The sequence below is a fragment of the Eulemur rufifrons genome, chromosome 7 (genome assembly GCF_041146395.1).
Source record: "Eulemur rufifrons isolate Redbay chromosome 7, OSU_ERuf_1, whole genome shotgun sequence".
Taxonomy (NCBI): Eukaryota; Metazoa; Chordata; class Mammalia; order Primates; family Lemuridae; genus Eulemur; species Eulemur rufifrons.
The window spans coordinates 236,723,274-236,742,110 of NC_090989.1; the positions used below are offsets into that span (position 1 = coordinate 236,723,274).

General features: G+C 43.8%; 1 protein-coding gene across 1 annotated transcript in view; it reads right to left on the reverse strand.

The window, feature by feature from the left end:
• Positions 1 to 18,621, reverse strand: part of TTC39B (tetratricopeptide repeat domain 39B) — a 100,636-nt gene extending 82,015 nt beyond the window's left edge. The window contains exon 1 of the mRNA XM_069474206.1: positions 18,477 to 18,621. Within this exon, the coding sequence (XP_069330307.1) occupies positions 18,477 to 18,518 (42 nt within the window). The 5' untranslated portion in view covers positions 18,519 to 18,621. The remainder of the gene's footprint in view (positions 1 to 18,476) is intronic.
• Between the last annotated feature and the right edge of the window lie 216 nt (positions 18,622 to 18,837).

Consider the following 18,837-nt stretch of genomic DNA (forward strand, 5'->3'; position numbering starts at 1 on the left):
AATATGAAAAATCTATAAAACAAAGTGTAAAGGGTTGGCAAATATAAAAAATTATTTGTCCAAAAAAACCCACTGCCTTCAAGCTTTAAATTCAAGGGAGAAATAATGCTAAGATCATGGAATGTAGAGTCCCACCATCAGTTCCATCACTGATCAACTATATGTGGCCTTGGGCAAGTTACTTAGATGCTCCAAGATTCATATTCACCCTCTGTAAAACAGGAATAACAATAGGACCAAACTCATGGAGTTGAAAGCATTAAATGAAATGTATGTAGGTTTTACATGATGCCTAGTCCACGTAGTACTCAATAATGTCAGCTTTCATTAAATTACCACTTTCATCATAATTACTGCAGAGAAAAGTTGTGTGTCCAAATGTTGGACCACTCGTACAGTACCTTCCTTCCCTCTCATGGTACCTATCCTCATAGAGATTGCAGGTACTAGCAAAGCAGAAATGCTGAAAACTGAAATTTGTTCTTTGGGGTAGTCTAAGAGAGAAAAGACTAGGAGTTCCACATATTCAGCAGAAACAATAATAAAATAAATTTTCTTTCAATTTTTAAAAGTAGAGCAATAGAACATAATAAAGAATACAGACACAGATTCCTGTACATATAGGAATTTATTTTATTATTCAGTTAAGATTTTACAATGAATTATTTAACAAATGATGCTGAGCATATTGGTTACCTATTGTGGCAAAAATTAAATTAAACCCACATATAAATTTTCAGATAGATTAAAGAGATATATATAAAAATAAAAAATGTATGGGTAATTTTTTTTACAATATTGAAACAGAGACAATCTTTCCAAGCAAGACACAAAAACCAGGGCCATAAAGAAAAAAGATAAGACTACATAAAAATTTAAAACTTCCAAGACAAACAACTGGGTAGGAGAAAGTAATTAAGGCATCTTTAACAGGCAAAAAATTATTATCCAGAATATAAAAAGAACTCTTACAGGTCAATAAGAAATAGACAACCAAAAAGAACACATAAATGGTGTGAAATATACTCTTCACAGTACAAAGAAAAAATCCAGTAGCCAATAAATTTGGAAATGTGTACTTTAAAAGTATTATTTTTGCCCCTACAACTGGCAAAACTTTACAAGATTGATAATATCCACAGTTGGCAGAGATGCTGGAAAATGAGCATATTCTGTCTGATGCTACAGTCTATTTGAATGTCAATCTTGGCCAGGCGCGGTGGCTCATGCCTGTAATCCTAGCACTCTACGAGGCCAAGGTGGGAGGATCACTTGAGGCCAGGAGTTCAAAACCAGCCTAAGCAAGAGCAAGACCCCATCTCTACAAAATATACAAAAATTAGCCAGGCATGGTGGCATGTGCTTGTAGTTCCAGCTACGCAGGAGGCTGAGGTGAGAGGATCACTTGAGCCCAGGAATTTGAGGTTGCAGTACGCTGTGATCAGGCCACTGCACTCTACTCAGGGGGACAAAGTGAGACCCCGTCTCAAAAACAAAAATTAAAAAATGAAGTTTCTCTAATGTTTCCTTGTGATTGGAGTCAGCTTAGCCTACTACAGAAGGGATATTTATATCCCAAGGCACAGATGTTCATATGCCCCCACCTGTGATGTTAATTTTGGTCACCTGGGGTCAAGGCATTGTCCTATTTCTCCACTGCATAGGCAACTGTTTTCTTCTTGAATTAATAAGGAGTCTGTGGTGAGGTAGCAGTGTAAAACCAGGTAAACATCATGCTTCTCACTCAATTGTGCCCCTAGATTTAGCACCTAGGGAGATGCCTGCCTAACTCAATCTTTATGATGACAGCTGAAAACTGAGTTTCCAACAACATTCCCTCCACTTCTACCAACCTGCCTCTGGCATTCTCCTAAAGCAAAAGGCTTCTGTCTCCCCCATTTATCTACCTAGGTATTTATTTATCATTCATATGCGTGCAAGGATTCCTATTATTTTCAATGGTCTATAATACATGACTGTCCTTAAGTATCTTGGTGTTCAACCTGTCCCAAATTTGGCCTAGCCAACTTTTAAATTTCTCAGTTTATCCCCTCGGAAAATTCTAATACACAGACCTTGCTTACTATGAGAATTCTGGTTTATCAAGTAATCTTATAAGGTTAAGGCACAGATAAACTTCAACAGTAAGACTCAATTATTTTGCCAGTTCTCCTAATGAAAACTGAGGTATGTAGCCACTGACTTACATACCTGACACACCAATGTACATTCAAAGTGGACTTTATTATAATGGGGATATTAAATGATGTGCTGCTGTCTGAAGCTGAGTTTCCTTACTATTATAATTCTGATCTGTTTATTCATTGCTCTAACGCTTAGAGGGGAACCTCAAGGGCCATCAGCATTTGTATGAGAATCATAATGCAGACCTCTAAAACCCAGTCTCTTAAAATCATTTATTTTTAATTAAGAGAGAGAGAGAACTATCTATAGTGACAACTGGCAAAGATGCACAGCCAATCTGAAAACAAAGAACTGACAAAATTAAGAAAGCTGAGAAATAGCTAGAGACAACAGAACAGGTCAATCACAACAGAGTCTTGGAGATAAAACAGAAATTTGAGGAACTCTGTAAAAATCACACACAGTAGCTCCTGAGAGCCTTACAGATTTGTGGCTGTGGAAGGGAACTGACTCTGGGCGTGAATGAAGTTCCCTGTGCGAGATCTGGGGGACTGAGGTCATTTTCCTGCCCCTTTCTGACATTTTCTGCTGCCCTGCAGGGGTGGGCAGACTGAGGTTGTTTCAACAGCAGCGTGACCAGCTTCCTGTGTGCAAGGCAGTGGCAGCAGAAGCCTCTTGACTCAGGCTTCCCAGTCCCTGGATCACAGCTACTGTGGAGTGCGGTGAACTCTTACCTCTATCGTCATCGGCCACAGAGTACCAGCACCTCCCCTGCGTGGGTTAGTTCTAGATCAACTGAGGGTCACTCCTGGATACCAGCCTAGAACCAACCGCTCCTTCAGCCCCTCCTCGCATTTTGTAAGCACCTAATTCTCTTAATTAAACAACCTAGAGCAGTTTCTGTTTCCTGCAACTGAAACTTGCCAAGAACAAGACAGATGACAGGGAAGAAAATAAACAAACAAGATCACACGCCTGTGATCATAGCTGAGAAGAGATAAACAGGATGCAGGGCAGAGCAAAGAGAAGGGAGGCTTTGAAGATGGGACCCAAGGAGAGGCTTACTCAGAACTTGACCTTCACAGTGAGGATGGGAAGTCGAGGAGTTGGTCGGGCTGCGTCAGCCAGGTTGGGAAGCAGCCATGCCAGAGCACCAGGGTGGGGGAGAATTCGGCATGTTCGGGAAATCAAATGGAAGCTAGGGTGGCTACAGCAGAGGGAACGAGGGGGAGAAGGGCCGCAGGCATGCTGGAGGAGGAAGGTCAGAGCCAGACCGTGCAGGGCACAGAAGGAACATGGGTTTTCTTCTAAATGCCATGGAAAGCCACTAAAATTTTTCAATGAAGGAGTAACATGTGATTAATGTCTGAAAAACAGCGCTTGGGCTGTAGAGTGGGGAGAGCAGATTACAGAGGGCAGAGAGGATGCAGGGAGACCAGCGGGACGCTCTCCCAGGAGCGTAGGCATGAGAAGCGGGTGGTGTGGACTGGGCGGGTGGCAGTGGCAGTGGCAAAAGGGGGCCGGAGAGGAGCCTTGTTGCAAAGATAGACTGGACAGGACTAGCTGATGGCAGAGATGTGGTGGTGGAGGAAGGGCAGGTAGAGGGGAGCAGAAAGGGAGAATCAAGGATGAGGCACGGAAGGGTGTTGTTGGTTGAGCAATGCTGTTTTAAATCGCTCCCCAAAGCCCTATGTTTGCTCCTGAAAGTTACAAAAGGATGATCTCCAACTGCCACAACTGAAATGGAACACTCTGCGGTCTTTAATAAAGCGACATCACATGCCCCTCAGTCTTAAATGTCAGAGCCTAACCTACTGCCGGGTGGTACCTGTGTCCCCAAGCTCACAGACCTGAAGCCCCACTTGGACTGGGCTGGCACACATCACACAGGGCACTCTCTTTTCAGTTAAAATGTAACCTCCGCCATGAACTACAAAGGGAGGTAAAGAAAGGAAAACCTTTAGAACAAACGATTCTTTCTAAGCTGGTTAGAAGCTTTACTTTTTAAATTTCAATATAATAGCTATATGATTAGACTTACAGAGCTCCACACCTTAGTAAAGTCATCCCTACCATTTATGAAATCAAACTAGGTTTGCTTTATGTCAGATGCAAAGAATTTCAAGAACCTCAGTATTTTTTATCAAACTTATGAGAAATACCACATGTGCACATATGCTATTATTATTAAATGAGCAAGTTGTTAGAAACCTGAATGCCTCAGGCTTCCAAAACCTTTTATCATATGCTTTTACATTATAATCATCCTCATTGTGTGAGTGTTCCCTATCTGCTCCAGTAGAAAGTCGCACACATTGTATCATTTAGCACCACTGTGTGAATGAGGAGACTGTGGTTCTAAGTACCTTGGTTACCGGGCTTGAGCCAGTCCTCCAAAAGGACATTTACTGCTGTTTGTATTTAAAAATAAAAACAAAAACAAAACCTTTCCTCCTAAAACTGGATCTTAAAAGTACTATCAGTAAATGAATATTTAATACCAAGATTTCAATATGGCTAGTTGCAGTATTTAAAACAATCTTACTATGATTCTTCCCTGCTCTGTTAAAATTCTAGCTATATGAACATACTTACAGCAAAATTTATACATAATTGCCAATTAAATTCATGGCTGCAAACAAGTACTTATAGTATGCCAGGCACTGGACTGTGGTGTCACAGCTGCACACAGCAGCCATGAGGTGAGCATGAGAATCCCTGTTTGATGAGGAGACTGAGGCTCACAGGGCAGGTAGGGAAGCTGCTCAAGGTCACACTGCCAGCAGGTGGCAGAACTCCACTCAGGTCTGCAAGCCCATCCATGTTCATTCCTCTCTCCCAAATGCCCTGCTAGGAACAGGCACAGCAAATCTGAAATTCAGGTGTGCAAGAAAAGAGGCTGATTTTGTTACATTCTTTGTCCTACTTGAGACTTTGGATACAATGGCAGTCCCTTTTATTCAACTGGTAATGGCTCAGAAGTGCAAATATTTGTGTATTCTCCCACCATGAATCTAAACATGTTGGATACATAGTAGCTGCCTTAAGGACTGAACTAGAAAATCAGGAAAAACCATCATCCATATGAACTACACATACCTCATCTGCTTTCTTGCAAATGGAATGAATTATTTCACGTGGGCAGGGGTAATTCATATAGCTCTCAGCCCTCTCTTCTGATGACAATGTCATACTGTGAGGGCAAAGCCAACCACTGACTCCTACTAATGCACTCTATTCTCCAGTTTCGTTTTCTGATGCCTAACACTTGTAACCTCATCATATATAATGCCTGCTCATTTTTATTTCTGCCTGGGAAATTTTGTTTTCTCCTGGTGATTTTTAATTTTTCAGTTGTGTTAAGTGTTCACAGTGTACTGACGTGAGAGGAAATGGGTATGACAAATCTTCATGGAGTGAAAGAAATTTTCTTAAATTGGATTGTGGTGATGGCTACACAACTGTGTAAATTTACTAAAAATCATTGAACACTTAAAAGGAGCAAATTTTATGATACGTAAATCACACCTCAATAAAGTTGGGTGGTTTTTGTTTTTATTTCAGAATATTAAGGGAGTACAAACGTTTTGGTTACATGTATTGCTTCTGTACAGTTTGAGTCAATGTTATGAGTGTGCCCTCACCCACATAGTGTGCATTGTACCTGTTAGGTGTGAATTTACCCAACCCCCCCCTTTCCCACCTGCTTGATTTCCGTTGAGTTTTACTTACGTATGTGCATATAAGTTTTGATCCAGTTTAGTTCCAGTCTAGTTGCAGTTTAATAGTACGTACATGTGGTGGTTGTTTTTCCATTCTTGCAATACTTCACTTAGAAGAATGGTCTCCAGTTCCATCCAGGTTGTTATAAAAGGTATTAGTTCCCCATTTTTTTTTTTTTATGGCTGAGTAGTGCTCCATGGTATACATACACCACATTTTATAAATCCACTCATGTATCTATGGGCACTTGAGTTGATTCCACACCTTTGCGATTGTGAATTGTGCTGCAATAAACATTCGAGTGCAAGTTGCCTTTTTTATAAAATGACTTTTTCTTCTTTGGGTAAATGCCCAATAGTGGGATTGGTAGATAAAATGTTAGGTCTACTTTTAGTTCTTTGATGTATCTCCATATTGCTTTCCATAGAGTACTGGTTTGCAGTCCCACCAAGGGTGTGTCAGTGTTCCTTTCTCTTTGCATCCATGCCAAGCTGGGTGTTTTTAAGTGTATTAAGATAATGCTAATAGATTACTCTAATGCTAATGGACTACCTGGAGGTAATTCTCTATCCAGATTGAAAGGACTTAAAAAAGCACTAAAAGGAGTTTCTTTGCTACTTTCTACAGAGGAGGAGAAGGGCCACGGTTTCCTGCCAGAACACAGGAGCACCTATATCCCATCCCTGTTGAATGCCACAGCAGGTATGCCGAAGGGGAAACAGTTCTTCAAGGCAGCCAGAAATGCTAAATACAATCATGTGCCACATAGCTATGGTTCGGTCAATGCCAGACACATATGATGTTGGTCCCACAAGATTACAGTGGAGCTGAAAAATTCCTATCACCTAGTGACATTGTTGTAGCCATCGTAAGGTCATAGTGCAAGACATTACTCGTGCGGTTGTAGCGATGCTGGTGTAAACAAACCTACTTTGCTGCCAGTCATATAAAACTATAGCACACATGATTATGTATAGTATATAATACTTTATAATGAAAAATGACTATGTTACTGGTTTATGTATTTACTATACTTTTTATTATTTTAGAGTGTATTTCTTCTACTTATTTAAAAAAAAAAAAAGTTAACTGTAAAACAGCCTCAGGCAGGTCCCTCGGGAGGTATTCCATGGGAAGGCATTGTTATCATAGGAGATGACAGCTCCATGTGTGTTACTGCCCCCAAAATGTGGAGGTGGAAGACAGTGATATTGATGAGCCTGACCCTGTGTAGGCCTGAGCTAATGTGTGTGTTAGTGTCTTGGTTTTTAACAGAAAAATTTAAAAAGTAAAAAAATGTGACAGAGCAAGATCCTGTCTCAAAAGTAAAAAATAAAAATAAAAAAATTCTAAAATGGAAAATAGCTTGAATAAGGATATAAAGAAAGAAAATATTTTTGTATAGCTGTACAACATATTTGTATTTTAGGCTGTGTTATTACACAAGAGCCAAAAGTTTTTAAAAATTAAAAAGTTTATAAAGTAAAAAAGCTACAGTAAGCTAAGGTTGAAGAAAGAAAAAATTTTTTATAAATTTAGTATAGCCTAAGTGTACAGTGTATAAAGTCTACAGTCGTGTACAGTAATCGTATAGTAATGCCCTAGGCCTTTATACTCACTCACCACTCACTCACTGAGTTACCCAGAACAACTTTCAGTCCTGCAAGCTCTATTCATGATAAGTGCCCTATACAGGAGTACCATTTTGTATCTTTTATACCATATTTTTACTGCATCTTTTCTAGGTTTAGATATGGTTAGACACACAAATACTTGTAAGCATGTCACAATTGCCTACAGTATGAAGTACAGTAACATGCTGTACAGGTTTGCAGCCTCAGAGCAATAAGCCACACCATATAGCCGAGGTGTGTAGTAGGCTATATCACCTAGATTGTATAAGGACACTCTACGATGTCTGCACAATGACAAAACTGCCCAGTGACTCATTTCCCAGAGAACAGATCCATGTTTAATGATGCATGACTGTAGTTACTGAGTTTGTGGCGGGAAGGAAAGAAGCAGTATCTGAAAAGGCTGGAAGAGGAGTGGTACCTAAGGGAGGTCTGAAATGTTTAAAAAAAAGAAGAAAAGAATTGGCCGGGTGAGGAAACAGCAAATGAAAAGGCTGCGAAGTAAGAAAGGAAGACCTTTTGGGAAACGAGGCATGAGAAGAGAAACTACAAGCACATCAGAATGGCTGATGTTAAAGATCTGCGTTGGGAACGCAAGAGCCTAGGACCCACTGCAGACCTACTGAGGAAGAATCGCTGGTGGCAGGACGCAGGGATGTGCATTTTCACAAGCCGCCTGCTTCCCAGCCACGTGATTTTTATGAAAACCACTGAGCAAGATCCTAAGTAAAGCCTTATATGCCAGGCTAAAGTGTTTGCATCTTACCTCAAAGGCAATGAGAGGCTGTGGACAGATTTTCAGATGCCAGGTGAGAATGGACTTGCACTTAAGAGCAGTGGGAGCCAGCAGATTGCTTTGGGACAGAGCAAGAACCCTAGGGTCCCTCCGGGCCCCAGAAGTGCTTGCAACTGCCACTTCCCATTACCTTTTAAAGTCTTATACTCAGTAACTGAGCACAAACATACCTTTCATAGGCCCTAGTTTCCTACGAACATCTAGGTGCTACATGAAAACCCTGCAAGAACTTTATGACATTTACCAGTGGAAAGAAGGGACAACACAACTAAATGTTTGGAGGAACCAGAGGTTACAACATCATTTATGCGTCAGTCAGCAAATGTCATTTCCAAAATATCACTGACATTGCCACCTCCCTCCTTGACAAATATTAACAGCATTCAGCTTTAGAGGGAGCTAGAACAGATGGCCCTTTGAGCCCTGTTTACTACTCTTTTGTGTTAAGTGGTTTCCCTCCTCCCCTCAGGAAAGGAAAGGACTGTAAACTTGCAGAATTTACCCAGTTGGAGTCCTGGGTGTTAGCCTGAGAAGTAACTGTATTTATCGTACAGGAATCCACGGGAACCCACCGTGGAGGATTGTTGTGCAGGACTCTGGATTGGCCAACCTTTATACAATATCAGTTCCTTACAGTGTTGGTAAAACAATGTCAAGTGGCCACAGAGTGTAGCCTTCACAAAAATAGTGCTGAGAGCCAAGGTTTGAGCCCCATTTGCTAAGCGCTGCATCGACCTTTAATCCCCACAATAACCCTATAAAGTAGGTTCTATTAGGCCCATTTTTCTGATAAAGAAACTGAAGCTTCGAGAGATTAGCTAGTTTATCCAAGGCTGTACATGGAGAAGCAGGAATGCAAACCTACGTCCATCTGACTGCAGAACTGGCACCACACCACTTCAGGGGATGTGTCAAATCAATTTCTATTTTTCCCAGTTTTTGATGCCTAATGAGTATGAAGGAAATAAGCAAATTTAATTGATAAAGCTTACAGCACATTAGGAACAAACTCACATATACCCCTAGAAATCGCCTAGCAGGTGTCAGCAAACTTTTTCCATAAAGGACCTCTAAATATTTAGGCTGTGTAAGCCACACAGTGTGTTTCCCAACTACTCAACTGTACATTGCAATGGGAAAGCAGCCATAGGTATTACAACACCTGAACAAATGGGCATGGTTGTGTTCCAATAAAACTTTATTTACAAAACTAGGCAGGAAGGGTGCAAGCTGCATTTGGCTTTCTGGTGAAGTTTGTGGCCCCCTGACCTAGTGGAAAGGGCACTGCATTTAAAGTCAGGGCACCTAGCTTCTAATCCTTCTGTGCCTAAGCTAGCTGAGTGACCTTGGGCCAATCATTTCCCTCCTGTTTCTAAGATGTGTACTTCTGCAGAATTTCCTTCTCAATTGACTGCAAAAATAAGGACAAAATATATTTTAACACAACAAAACTTTAGCTGTGAATTCTTCATCAAATCCATAAATAACACGAACAGTGGCAACAATACCTTAAAGTAAAAGCATAAAGGCAAAGAAAACTAGCATTTTAGGAGTACTTTTATGGGCCGGATGCTTTGCAAAGTATAATGTGATTTCATCCTTCATAAATGAGGAGCATCAGAGAAGTTAAATAACATGCCTGAGGCCCGACAGCAACGGGAAGTCAGGATCTGAACCCAAGCTAGCTGCTCCCTCAGAAGCTCAACACTGCCCTGCACAGGGGTGGCTGGTCTTGGTCAAAGAGCACTTGATCAATGATTCTGCAGAGACGATGACATATAAGTACTTCTGGAGGCAGGCCTCACTTTCCCGCTCTCTGCTCATCTGTCTTGTCCGCCTCCTCTCAAAAAGATCATACCCCATTTGACCTGAAAAACAATGTGGAAATCTGAGCTTTGTTTCCTTCAGTTCTGAGTGGAAGGACTATGACTCATGCATTGAAAAAACCAGGAGCCCCAGAACTCCAGGGCAAAGTGGTCTGAGAAGGGAGGGAGGAAGGGAGGACCAAACACATCCGCAAAGACACCGTGAGTGGTCCTGCTGGCCACACCGGGGTGTTGGGTCAGGCTGGCTCTCTAGGGCGAGTCTATGCGATGAGACATAAGCCTGTGGAATTACTCAAACGTGTCTGACCCTGTCTGTCTCCTTAACCACTGCGTCTCGGCTTAGAGTCATCAGTTTAAAACTGCACTTTAGAAATGGGGTCAGGAAAGAGAAAGCGAAACCAAAGAAATGGGATCATCGTTGCCTCCTTTATCACAAAAAAAAGAGGAAAAAGAGAAGAAAAGGAAAAATATTCCCCAAATACAGGAGAGTACACACACTGTCAAAACAAAACAAAACAAAACAAAGAGCCAAACTCTTCAGCTAAGCATACAAGGCCTATCAAAATCTGGCTGGGACACACCCACCACAGCTCTCCTGCCTTAATCACTTAACTCTTGCAGGCCCTCTGCTCGGGCCAGAAGGCCTCCAGCCCACTACAGCCAGGCCTGGGCATGTTACCCTGCTACTTCCTCAGCCTCAAAGAATGAAGGTGATCTTCTCCCTCACTGCCTGCTGAAATTCCACCCCTCCAAACGCAGATCAAGTGTCACCTTCCAGCTGACAGATATCAAAGCTGAAAGGAACTTTACAGACAGATCATCAACTTCATGTTGCCTTTGAGGAAACCAAGGCCCAAAAGGGTTAAGGGACTTGCTCTAAGTCACACAGCTGGTCTGGAAATCAAGTCAGCTGACTCCCAGGCAGGTGGGGTGGACAGGGTAAATGTCGCCACTGACTGCTCTGTAAGAGCCCTCGTCTCTTCTGGGAGCACAAGGCCACTTGAACTCTCTCTAACCTCTCTGCTACATTCCAGGTTAGAGTTGTTTGTGTCCACATTCCTGACTGTCTGCTCCACAGAGGCCCAAACCATATCTTACTCATAGTCTTATTGTAGTACACAGCTACCCTTGCATATAGTGGGCCTTCAGAGGGCTATAACTGTCATTCAACTAACAAAACACCAGAAAATCACCTGCCTCGAATCAGCCTCCATGCCCTGCCAGAGAGCCGCCTCTAGTGCTGATCTCTCCAGTCCATGCCTTGGCTGAAAGCCTTAAGTGCACACCATGATCCGGACAATCTGCCATGAAAGACCCTGAATGGCCCTTCCTCTCTCTGATGCTTAATTTTAGGTCAACTTTACTGGATTAGGGATAACCAGACAGCTGGTAAAGCATTATTCTGTGTATTTCGAGTATGTCTGTGAGGGTGTTTCCAGAAGAGATTGACATGTGAATCAGTGGACTGAGTAGGGAAGATCTGCCCTCACCCAAAGTGGGTGGACACCATCCAATTGCCTGAGAGCCTGGATAGAACAGAAAGGCAGAAGAAAGTGAATTTGCATCCTCTCTCTTCCTTTCTTTCTCTCTCCCTCCCCTCCCCCCTTCCTGGAGCTGGGAAACCCTTTTTGTCCTGCCCATTGACATCAGAACTCCAGGTCTCCAGCCTTTGGACTCCAGAATTTGCACCAGCAGGCCCCAAGGTTCTCAGGTTTTTGGCCTCAAAGTGAGAATTACACCATTGGTTTTCCTGGTTCTGAAGACTTTGGACTTGGACTGAACCACACTACCAGCTTCCCTTGTTCTCCAGCTTGCAGACAGCACACGGCGGGACTTCTCAGCCTCCATAATCATGTGAACCAATTCCCCTAATAAATCCCCTCTCAGCTATCCATCTATATATTTATGTATCCTACTGGTTCTGTTTCTCTGGAGAACCCTGACTAGAAACACTACCCCTCCAGCCTCGTCTCCTGCCACTCCAGCCACCCAGAGCACCACAGGCTCTCCCTCACCTCCATACCCAATCTTGCTATTCCCTCTCCCTGCAACATACTTCAAGAGCTCTCCTCGTCCCCAAATCACTTCTACATGGCTAATCCCTACAAGACTCAGAATTTCTAAGAAATGGCCTCCTCCAGGAAGCCACTCCTGCCTACCCTTTCCCCCAGGTGAGATACCCTCCTCTGTGGTTCTCAGCATACAGCTGCCCCTACCCCCCACTGGACCAGAACCCAGGGCAGGAGCTGTGCTTGCTTCTCCAGTGCCCAGCACAATTCTCAACACCTCAGGTCAGACTGAATCATTCCCACTTACTAGCTACCTTTAGACCCAACAAATATATATAAATGTATCATTTCACTGAAATATTTCAAAATGTGTAGGCCCTATCTATATGTCAGCATGATATCAGCAATGCCAACAGGACGTGTCCACAGATCACAGGAAAAAAGCACACCCACAATCTTTAAATAAAGAACTTAACATGCATGATGGCATTAGGAACTGCCAGGTGTTCCACACTGCAGGAGTCCCCTAAGAGAGGTGTGATGACCCTACCAATGCAGCTGGCTGGCCTTGGTGGCTCTGCATGTGAAGAGATGAGGTGCATTAGGAGGGAGCAGTAAGCACAGGGGTAGAGGAGGAGAGTTCTGACACAGTCAGTGCCCGGTGACAGGCTTGAAAAAGGAAATTCCCTCCCCTCCCCAGGAAGCCTTAAAAGCACCCATGGGAGTCCCCGGGTACTCATCTTTGGGAAGTACGCACAAAGTAAGTTCAGAAGACTCCGCCTGAGATGGCCAGTGGGGGGTGGGGGCTGTCAACAGATGGCTAGGTGGAAACCCTGAGCCTCACAGAACGGGCAGTATCAGATTCACACTATGGATAATCAGTAACAGCACCCTGGGCAGGCAACTGAGATAAGAAGACAAAGAGCTAACACACAGAACTGACACCTGCCCACAGAAGCATGACTGTGTTACCGGACTTGAAAGGAAGGAAGGCAGGCGGTTATCCAGGTACAGGGCAGGAGAATAGAAAATGAGGGAAAGTTTCACTGGGAAAGCAGCATTCAAAGAATAGATGGGATTCTGAGAGATTCAAAATCGAACATTTTGGGGAAATTGCCTATTTGTTAACCTGAGCTGGAGTTGGGACTGATGGTAAAGTGATGCTGTTTCCTCCACTAACCTGCATTACCAATTTACAAACATCCTTTCTTCACATTTTCCAAATGCATTCTGTCATGAACAAATGGCACATGCTCCTCAGTAAGAACATTCGCCGTGAGCCACGAGGGTTACTTATTCTGCTTGTCGTCCTTCCCCATCCTCTGCACCCTGAAAGGGGATGGGACTGAACCCTACTCCTTCTCCTCCATAGGTGAAAGCACCCCACCCAGCCACACAAGGAACCCAAAATTATCACTGAACAACTAACTCCTCCCTCCCTCTCTCCCGGCATCACTGACCCTCAAACTGGCGCACAAGCCACCAAGCCAAGTCCTCCTTCATGTTCTCATCGAGCAGTTCCTCAAACCTGACCTCTTCTCTCCAAACCCACAGCCTCTGCCTCACTTCAGTCCTCATCACCTCCCACACTAACTGTCGCAACAGCCTCCTGCCCTTCCTGCTGCCACCTCCACAACCTGGCTGCATCCCCCTCCTAAAGATTTATCTCCCTAAAATAATCTTATCACACTTGCCTAGTTAAAAACCGTCCAGATTCCCATTGTTTAAGAGCTATAACCCAAACTCCTTTGCTTGACATTCCAGACATGGCATCACATGATCCAAGCCAACCTTTCTGATCTCAGCCCTCAGCAGTCCCCTTCCCATTGTGCCAAACATGCTGCTCTCATTCCAGCCCATCTCAGCTTCCTCCAAAGCCTGAACCTTATCCCACTGGCTCTGTCCAACACAACCCTGCTCACCCTTCAAAATCCAGTTCAAACACCATCTCTCCTTTCAGGCCTTTGGCAGCCCCTATACGAGGGAGGCCAACCATCCCTGACTGCACCTGTTGTCCTGGGGTAACTACTGAAAGCACCCCAATTACTTTCATAGGGTGATAAATCACACTGCTTTGGATGCTTTGGATGATAAGCCATACTGCCCTCCTACCCAAAACCTACCCTGACACAAAAATATAACTACTTACCTATGTCACGGTTTTACTAGACGGTGCATTCCGCCAGGGTAACAACTGTCTTGTTTTCGTGTGTATATCCAGCATCTAAAGACTGTTGACACCTGAGTGGTGTTCAATGAACACTTGGTGGAATGAAAGAATGACTCTGATTCTAATAAAATTGTGATAATCAATTTTATCAAAACTTCATCTAAACTTCCAAGGGGAAATTTTCTAAATCAGAACTAAATCTAAAAATTCCTGGGCCAAAAAGCAGGCCGTGAAAGCATCTGTCACATAAACCATTTCTTTCTCTAACCCAGTATGTCTCAACTTTTTTTCATTATCACCCCCTTAGGGAGCCTAAGTATAAAGCTTACTATTTTTATTCAATAATAGGTTCATAATGATGCAATAAAATTTTTAAGTTAAAAGTAAAATTTAAAAATTTAAGGCTACTAACATTTAACCTTATAACTGTATTGGCTGAGTATTTTAATGTAATTATAATATAAAATATAATGCATCAAATTGTATATGTAAATTATCAATTTCTATAACTATATAATGGCAGTGTAACCAAATTTTTGAAAAACATTCAAAACTGTTATTTTTCCAGCAAAAGTAAGACAATTGAAAAAATTAGAGTTATTTCTAATGAAGTTTTTGTTTCATATGAGAAAACAATTTTCAACTTAACTAGCTGCAAGATATTCGGATATTATCAATATTTTCCTTTTCATCACTTGACATAATTATCAGCAGGTTAAATAACTTTAATACAATTAAATAATAAAATATAAACTATTCTCATTTAATTCTCAAATCCCAAGTCACACACACAAAAACACAGAGGGCCGAATGTTAGCAAGGCACATTCACAAGGCAGCCAAAGGCAGCCCGTAAGTATGTAGAGGTCACCGATCAAGAGATATAACTTCAAGATCAAGCAACTAATAAGAGAGAAAGTCCTCCAATCATAGACATCTATTTAATATTTGCCATAAATTGTTGTATTGACCTTGCAAAAATTCTGTATGTCTTCCATGAACTCAATGTCAACGGTGCTCGTGCAATACCCAAGGAAACCCAACGAGAGAAATTTCAATGTTAAGAAATAAGATTTTGTCAATTGAGCTTTGCAGGCCACAAACCATTATAATATCTAAGATGCTTTTTCCCCCAAGAACCAATTTTTGCCTCCATTGAGGATACAAGTCCTAACATCTGTGCTCCCACATTTATTGTCCTAGCACCTTTAGAAAAATCAGTTTACCCAAGAAAACATCCATCCCATAGCTCCCATGAGAGCTTCTCTACCACTGTCATTCCTTGGGTACTTTGAAAGAAAAAGGATTCCCATATTACTGGTTCTTCTCTGAAAAAGGACCTCCTTTTTTGCCCTACAAAAGCACAGACCTTTAGAGCTAGAATTATACTTAGGGCTCATCCAGCCACTCCTTCTTCAGATGAGGAAACAGAAAGGGCCCTCGAGGTTAAGAGACTTGCTCAATCAAGGTCACTAGTCATGGACAGGACCCTGTCTGTCTTGTTCACTATTGTATCACAAGGCTAGCACAGGGCTTGGCACCTAAGATAGGCAGATGTTTGCACAAATAAATGATGAATGACTGTGGGGCAAAGAGAGCTGAGAGACAGGTTTCCTAATTCCCAGCCTAGTACTTTTCCAACTATACCCCTTTGTCCCTATTTACTTCCCAAGACTATCAAATAATAACTACAAATACTATCAATATCAACTGTGGCTACAAAGACTACTAGACTCTCTCTTAAGTGTATGAAAATCTTCCTAGCTGAAATATGCTATTTACACATCCAGTAAAATTAAAGAACAAAGTTCTTATTAACTCATGAGTAGGGTTCTTCAGTCCATTTACAGAAAGTTAGGGACTTACTACAAATAAATCCAAGGTACCCAGTCTACAATACACTACTTCTTATTTGCTTACCCTGACTTGACCTCTTTTCTAGAGTTCTTGTAGACATGTCACATCTCCCTACCCAGACTGAGAACCCTAGAGGGCCAAAACTATATCTTCTAAGGCACCTACCAAGTTTGAGCACAGGGCAAATGCTCAATAAATGCTTGCTAAATATGTACCAATGGAAATGGTACACCATGAAGGACAAAAGTGAATTTGGCATGAACAAAGAATTCTGTTTGTACTTCGCTTATCTACTAGGACTGTTACAGTACCTAGCAAGTAAAAGAAGACTAACAGTTATTGAATGAAAAAAAAGGATATAGCAAAAACTGAGAAGTTTTTAAGCAACATCTTTTCTGCAGTCATTCATTCATTCAACAAATATATACTTACCAAGGATCTGTGTGCCAGGCTCTCTGCTGCTCTAAAACCTAACTTCCCACACAGAGATAGAGCCTTTCTCATCAGCTAACACATGTCAATACTTTGGTTCATCTCATAGGCAATGGGCATAGCTTGGGTGACGATATGTCTGAGTGTGTCTGCAACAGTCCCAGTTTACACCTATTGTCCCCTATTGTCCCAGTGTTAATTATTAATATAGCAGCCCCTCAACAATGTCCTGGTCTGGCAATTATATAGCCCTAGGCATAGCAAATTTTTTCTGACAAGCAGACCAGGATTTAAATATTTCACTCACAGTCTCATTTCCTCGTTTATAATATGATTAAGCTAAATGGTTTTACATAGGGAATTGTTGGGGACAAACTGGGGATATGAAATGAAGACCATACTGTAGAGAGCCTTGCATGCTACAAACATGGCTATTTAATTTAACATACAAAAGGACTCATAAAAACTTTCAAGGAAGGAAGTGAATGTATGGTCAAAGCACCAGGAAAGCATTACTACTTTGATTACAGAGAACTAGGACAGGAAGAACACGAAGGAAAACGGCTGGCTCCAGGTCATACCAAAAAGATAGCCTAAAGCTATAAATAAAGGTTGCCACAAATGAAAATAGCTACAGATATGCTATTTCATCATTTGTCTTTATGTGTAGTTTAAAAGTTTCAACAATAAATAGATGCAGCTGAACATACTCTAGTTCACTGGTCTGTGGTCTTGGGGTGGCCCTCAATACAAGGAATAGGCTGTAAGAAAGGTTCTAGACAGCCCGGCCTCTTGTCTGCCAGTCATGTATAGGAGCTGTAGTTCAGATTTTGTTTTCTTTTTATTTTAAGGTCCACATTTCAAGCATAGTATTCGCTGTCAAAAGTTTCCTGGCATTACAGAGATGGGCAGGAATCGTAACCGCCTCCTCCAGATCATCCACTATTGCATCATTTGAAACCAAAGCCTTCTAAAGACAGCGACTTGTAAAATTCAAGTCAGGTAAAATGGCAGCAGCAGCAGCAGCAGCTGTGGGTGCTGCTATAGCCGCCGGAGCGGCCTCAACTTCAAGCGCAAGAGAGCGCGCTCTCTCCGCAGCTGCCAAGTGCTGAAAGGAGCAGTCAATAAATCAACAGGTCTAGCGCGCCCGCCCCAAGGTGCTCAGACCCAGGCGCGCGGCGACGGAAGGAAGTAGCTAATTATTTAAATACAGTCGAGAGCACCGGAGGCCCGACTCGCATCTCAAAGCTCCTTCCCTCCGTCTACAGACACTGGGGACCTGCTTGGGAAGTGCCCGGGCCCGGCGCCGGGGAGGGAGAAGCCCCACAGCCCGGGCTGTTGCTCTGCCCTCCAGCCCTCCAGCCTCTCAGCAGTCCGGCCCGACCCTGCCGTCCGGGAAGATACCCCTCGACTCTTCCTCCCTCCGGCTGTCCCCCTCTTTTCATAGATCGTGAACCTGTTGGTTCTGCCACCAGGAAACTTCCAAAGATGGTGAGATTCCCATATCGGGAGACGATTCCATAAAACCCCGGAGGGCCAGAGTTGGGACTTCAGGGTCAGACCTCGTAAAGCCCAGGAGTCCCTGGAGAGGCTCTGAACAGCTCAGAGCTGCGGTCGTCCGCTCCTGCTCGCTCGCACCCGCCGCCACGACCCCGCGGGGCCGGCGCCCCGAACCTTGGCAGCCTCTCCGCTCGGCGCGCCGCAGCGCCCCTCCGTGCTCCAGCCGGGACAGACCTGCCAAGGCCGGGTACTCCCACCCGTAGCCGGTCCCAGGCAGGGGACCAAGGGGGCGGGACCTCGGCCGCCCCAGCCGGGCTCTCTCATCCCTCCCGGACTCCCGTCCCGGGCCCCAGGGGACGTGCCCGCACGCCCCATCAGATAGTACCTCGTCGGCTTCCAGCTCCGCTCGGCTGCCTACGAGCGCCATATTCCTCCTCCGGCTGCTGCCGCCCCAAAACCGAGCGGGGAACTCAGAAACGACTCCGTTGCCTCCGCTGCGGGCTCAGCCCAGCGCTAGTGAGGGAGGAAGAAGTCCGCCCGGCGCTCCCGCCGGGTCCGGGCGGGGCTAGATCGCAGCTCAGCGAGCGCTTTCCCCGCCCCCCGCGTAGGCGGACCCGCGGAGCATCCATTTCCCGAGCGGACGCCGGGCGCCCCGCCCCGCCTCTGGCCCCGCCCCGGTTGCCCCGCCCCTCTGGCCTTGCCCCGCCCCCCATGCGGCTCGGACGGGAGCAGCCAACCAGGTTCTC